Below are 5,617 nucleotides of genomic sequence, written 5' to 3'. Positions count from 1 at the left end.
AAAAAAAAAAAAAAAAAAAAAGAAAAAAAAAAAATGTACTAATTGGAGGTCAGCTGACCAGATCAGAGAAACAACAGCTGTGCTGGGCCTGACAGAACGGAACTCATTTAGACACAAGACATTATCAATGAATGTTACCACTACACAGAACATTTGCATGATTAGTTGGACTCTGTCATTTCCGCCAGAGATGGGAAAGGACCTGTTCAAGATCACAGTTAGAGGCAGAACTGGATTAGAACCCAGGTTTCCTGACTCTCAATTCTATGCTCTGAACACCACACATACCTCAGAAGTCCTAAAGGAAGTACATTTCATCTCCTTGTATCACACATCTCTGAGACATGTTGCTGAGTTTGGTCTCCATCCTGCCCACTCATCAAAACTGCACTGGATTAAGCAGCTAAGTCCTTCCACTCTTTGCATGCAAAATTCTGCTCACATTAGTGGCCTGAGATCTGAAACAGGCAGGCTATGAACCAACTTTTGCCCAAACTCACCCTTTAGGAGCATGAGAGAAATGGGGGTCTGTGTTCCCTAGGGTACCCTCACTTTGGAGTCTCAAGGAACAAAAAACTTGGGGATGAATTTTTAGAGATCACTTCCCCAATTAAATTTCACTATCCAGATTATTGAATCATGCAATGAATTTAGCAGGAAGGTTCCTCACAGGGGCAGAGAAATTCTTGGAAAGGAACTGTGGAGTCAGAAGAATGCCCCAGAGTTGAAGCTCTCAGTCTCCAGTCAGCACAGAGAAAGGGCTCTGCACTCAGGGCTGGCTTGTCAGTGGATGAGTGGAGCTCCCATCTTCAATATTTTAAAAACAAAACAAAACTCAAAAAGCCTCCTCTTTCTCAGATCCTAATCAAACTACCAGCCCCTCCAGGTCTGAAATGTGAATAAACAGGATTAAATGAAAGTGAGGGTGCTTGATAAACCCTATACACCATGCCCATTTTATAATTTTTCCCTGCCTGATATCTCCCTGGACATTCTCCAAAGCCCAGTTCAAATGTCATTTCTGAAGACCCAATCAGAACAACCCGAGTTCATCCTAGCTCCACCATCTATTTGCTGTGTGACCTTGAACAAGTGGTTTAACTTCATTAGGCCTCAGTTTCTTCCCTTGCCAACGGGGGGTCCTAATAATAACCATTTTATAGGACGATTAAGGGCTGACCCAAGGTCACTCCTGCAAAAGCCCCAGCATAGTGCCTGGCAGAGAACAGGACTCTATAAATATTGAATGCATTGCAAGGGAACCAGAACACTCACTCATCTCTTGAGGTCTGACCTAGCACTTTCCATTCTTCAGTCCCAGGCTTTCCCCCACCCTTTTGCCCAAAACGGGGCAGAGAAGCCTGAGCCAACCTGTTCTTACCTTGCTAAGGTCCCCTAGGGCCATGACCTTGGCCACTGGCCTCTTGCTGAGTTGCTCCTTCACCCAGAGCTCAAGCTGTTTGTTCCACTTCATGGTGAACACATAGAGGGCATAGGCCAGCAGAAGCAGCAGGCTCTCCCACCAGACAATGAGGCTATCCAGGAAGAAGAGGATGAGCATCATTAGGTCAAGGATGTAGAAGGTGATGTCACGGAACAAGGGCCACCAGGTGAGGTTGAGGATCTCCCGGGAGAAGAGGGCACAAGTGCCAATGACAAAGAGGATGTTGAACACCGCAGAGCCCACTATGGTGCCGATGCCCACATTGCTATGGGAGATGAAGATGCCGATGAGGGAGGTGAAGAGCTCGGGGGCAGAGCCTCCAGCAGCCATGAAGGTAGCACCGGCCACATCCTCAGAGATCTGCAGCTTGTCTGTGATGACACCCAGGGCTGGGACAAAGTACTCGTCACAAACGATGGCCAAGGCTACAAAAACATACAGCATGCCAAAGATGTGCAGGACCACCCAGCCCTGCCTCCGCTCCTTCACACTGAACAGGTCTTGGGGGTACTCTGCCTTGGGGTGGAGGTCTGGCTGCCCAGAAGGCAGTACTGAGGGACTGGGAGCCTCTGGCATCCCAGCTGTTGTCAGACTGGGGGAGGGGACAGTGGACGAGACTGGGACTGGCTCCACAACCACACAGTGATGGACCTGAGTGGTCAGACTTGCCCTGACCCTGGGAGCTGCTGGAGTGGTGGGTGCTGGGGAAGGGTTCTTCACCAGCCCCCAGAAGGTGGCTGAGGATATTCCAACGGTCGGTGCACTGGTTCTGGATGAGGGATTCCTAGCCTTCCACGCAGCAGTAGAGGCTTTGGTTTCTGTCGTGATGCTTACTGTCACCTGCCCCTCAGAGGTGGCTGCGGTGTGCTCCAGGACTGCTCCTTGGGGTGTTGTCAGGTTTTTTTTCCCCACTAACCCCCGGTGGTTGGTTGAGCTATTATTGTCCACTCTTCTGGTGGTAGTTAGGGCCTTCTCTTCGGCCACATTCCTCGGAGAAGTCAAGATGTCTGTTTCTAAGTCATTTATCAGGAAGGGTAGGGCGTTATCAGTTACTCCCTTGAGAGGAGTTGGGGTGGTTTCCTCCAATACTCTCTTGGAAGGGTTGGTCTCCAGTATTTTGTTGGTTGTCATAATTTCACTGTCTTTCACTGTTGCTCTCGGGGTGATCCCATGGCTCCTGGTCATTGTCATGAATGTGGATGGTGCGTAACTGTTCACCATCCTACCAAGTGGGGATGGGGTGTATTTCTTCACCTTTCCCCTGGCTTGAGTTGGGCGGTAGCTCTTCACTTCTCCCCTGGGTGTTGCTGGGGTATAATTATTTACCGCTGGTCTGCCTGAAGTTGGAGGGTAGTGATTCAGTGCTCCACTGGGTGTAGCTGGGGTGTCTTCCTTCACTTTTTCTGTGCGGGCTGCTGCTGGGCTGTCGCTGCTCTTGGGTGTTGCTGGAATGACGTTGGCTATTCTTCTAGGTATACTGGGGGTGCTCTCCATTGTTACACCAGGTGTTGTTCCATCTCTGCCTACTGTGGCTTGGGGTGCCCATGTCTCAACCTCCATTTCAGAGCTAGATTTTGGAGGGTCACTGCTCACCATCATCATCTCATTGTTGGAAAGGTCCCGGCTGGCTAGTTTTACAGGGTGTTGGGAAGAGACTGCTGCCCACAGTGAGGGGAGCCCCCGGGGGCTCCTCAGGTACTGGTAGGTGGAACCCATGATCAGCATTCCCAATAGGAAGAGGAGGCGCCTCCAATGAAGCCGCTTTGGCCAGAGTAACCGCCTCTCCTGCACTCCCATCCTGATCAATTTCCCCATGATGGCCAGTTATGCCTGGTTACAGAAGGCCTCTCATCCTGTCCACTGAAAGATGGGGGCTGCTCTGGGATTCAGATGAGAAATCAGAGAAGATTCGTCCATGAAGCCCAGCCAGGGGGTAACCACAAACCTAGAAAGAAGAAAAAAGAAGAGGTTATTTGCTCCTAAAAGGAGAGCTGGGATCGACCAAACCCTCATCTGGAAGAGTGACTATTCACACAGGGGCCTTTGTAGTGAAAGGCAGTTGTTTCTTCTGGAACAAAACAACCCCTGCCCCGTGCTCCACAGGGCAATGTCTGCTCATGGGAAAAAGAGCATCTTGGGGTCCTCTTTGCTGTGTAGGCATGCCAGCAGCCCAGGTTCCTGAGCTGGGTCTACCCAGCCCTCCTAGGGATCCTTGCAAGAGGTCTGCCCACACTCTGCAGGTCCAGCCAGAGTTCCTGGCAGCTCAGTCATCTGTAGCTGGTGTCCCAGGCCACAAATCTCACCTTATCCAAGGCAAAAGGGAAGTAAGGAGATATGATTTTAAGCTTTAGACAGAAAGGGGCAGTAGTGGAAAGCAGTGCAAGGCTCTATGTGTTTTTACTGGACTGATTTTAAAATGAATTCCACCATCATTCAGAGAGGACAAAGCTTAAAATTTAATGTCATGAAGCTTCCCAGACAGTGTGTGGTGTCATGGGAGGAACATGGGGAATAGAGTCAAAGGCTAGGTTCCCAGATCTGCTGCTTACTAGCTGTGTCACCCCGGACAGGCTGAACCTCAGTGCTTCACCTGTAAAATGGGCATGATAACATATGCACTGATTATGCAAAGATTATCTCTGAAAGGACATCTGGAAAAGGGAAACTAATGGTCAGGGATCAGAGGGAGACTTACTTTTCAGTATATCCTATTGTTCAGTCTAACCGTTTAACCTTTTTATCCTGTGCATTGTATAATATTTTAAATTTAATTTCATAGAAATAATAATAGTAATAACAATACCCATCTATGTAAATAGTAATAACAATAGCTATGCCACAGGAATGTTGGGAGAGTAAAAACACATCCGGTCTGGGAAAAGCATTGTACAGAATCAATGCCCCATAGGGGTTAGTATTACATAAGGACTCAGGAGGGAAAAACATTTAAGGCCCTCAACGAATTCTCAATTTATAAAGAAGGACAGAGAAGCCCAGCCCAAATAAATATGAAATCCCTAATCAATGTCCACAGGTTATTACAAAACAGTAACTAGAAATGATCAGTTTTGCATATGAAGTAATATATTACAAGTTAGATGAATAACCCATAGAATCTTAGGTCATTAAAGGTGGAAAGAATTACTGACACTGTTTAATGCAACTCCCCATTTGAGACATGAAGAAACTGAGGTCCAGAGACATGTGACTTGCTCAACATCACACAGCTAGTGAGCAGCAGTGCAGATGAGCTTTCTAATGTCCCAGTCTTTCCAGCATACCACGCTAATTAGCAATGCAAATACAACTGTCTTAAAAAGCAAAATAAGTATGGAATAAGTGAATTTCCTTCTTTGTCCTTGATTCCTGTCATTGTCTTTCCACCATCTCCCTGTCTACCCTAACCCTCGCCATATACTCAACACTCTGAATCTCCAAAAGAAACTTTGGAGAGTATCTCTTTCTGGTGTGCCACTGTTATGTAACAGAGCTGAGCTGGCACCCCAGCTGATCCCTCCTACCTAATCACATCATTTACCTTCAAACCTGGACATCTGGGTATCTTCTCAGTTCTGGAAACTTGTCAGAATCCAGGGTCTCAAAGAGTGAGTCTGAAGCTGTACAGTAGGGAACACCCCATCTCCTGCTCCCAGCTCCCCTATGGAATCCTAATTCAAGGCAGGGTCAGGTATGAAGGGCATCTCAGGGGAAGGATATCCAATCCCTGCTAATCCCCACCTCTAAGAAGCTTATCAGGGCATTGTACAAGTTCTGGGTCCCACTGTCTCTGCCAGAGCCTGAGAGAGTAGACCTTCCCCCAAAGACATAGATGGATTCTCTGTGGGCCCCTGCATTCAAGGGGGAAACTGGGGAAACTTCTCAAACTAATTTCTAAGCTCTGAGAATGAGAGATGATCCACAGTTTCCGGAAAGATTTGGAAAGATTCTGAAGGCACTCTGTGAGAACCAAGAGAAAGTGCCTGAGGCTTAAAAGATCAGAAGACCTCAGTTAGCACCAGGCTCTGTTTGCTACTGTGTGATTCTAAATGTAATTTAAACGTAAATGGAGAGATAATAACACCTGTCCTACCTATTTGAAGGGTGGATGTGACAATCAAAGTTAAAAATAAGGGAATATCTACTCAATTTTGCTGTAGAACCTAAAACTGCTCT

At 47.3% G+C, this 5,617-nt stretch overlaps 1 protein-coding gene across 2 annotated transcripts in view; it reads right to left on the bottom strand.

Moving 5' to 3' along the window:
* SLC24A1 (solute carrier family 24 member 1) overlaps window positions 1–3,262 on the bottom strand; it is a 26,414-nt gene extending 23,152 nt beyond the window's left edge. Inside the window, exon 1 of one of the 2 annotated variants that reach the window (XM_007448121.1) lies at window positions 1,382–3,262. In XM_007448121.1, coding sequence (XP_007448183.1) covers window positions 1,382–3,259 — 1,878 coding nt within the window. In that variant the 5' untranslated portion in view covers window positions 3,260–3,262. The remainder of the gene's footprint in view (window positions 1–1,381) is intronic. The other variant, XM_007448120.1, reaches the window with a different exon arrangement.
* Window positions 3,263–5,617: the final 2,355 nt, after the last annotated feature.

Source organism: Lipotes vexillifer, unplaced genomic scaffold (genome assembly GCF_000442215.2).
Source record: "Lipotes vexillifer unplaced genomic scaffold, Lipotes_vexillifer_v1.1 scaffold713, whole genome shotgun sequence".
In the NCBI taxonomy this organism is placed as follows: domain Eukaryota; kingdom Metazoa; phylum Chordata; class Mammalia; order Artiodactyla; family Lipotidae; genus Lipotes; species Lipotes vexillifer.
Note: the sequence above shows the minus strand (reverse complement) of the source record. Positions and strands in the feature narration are given on the sequence as shown.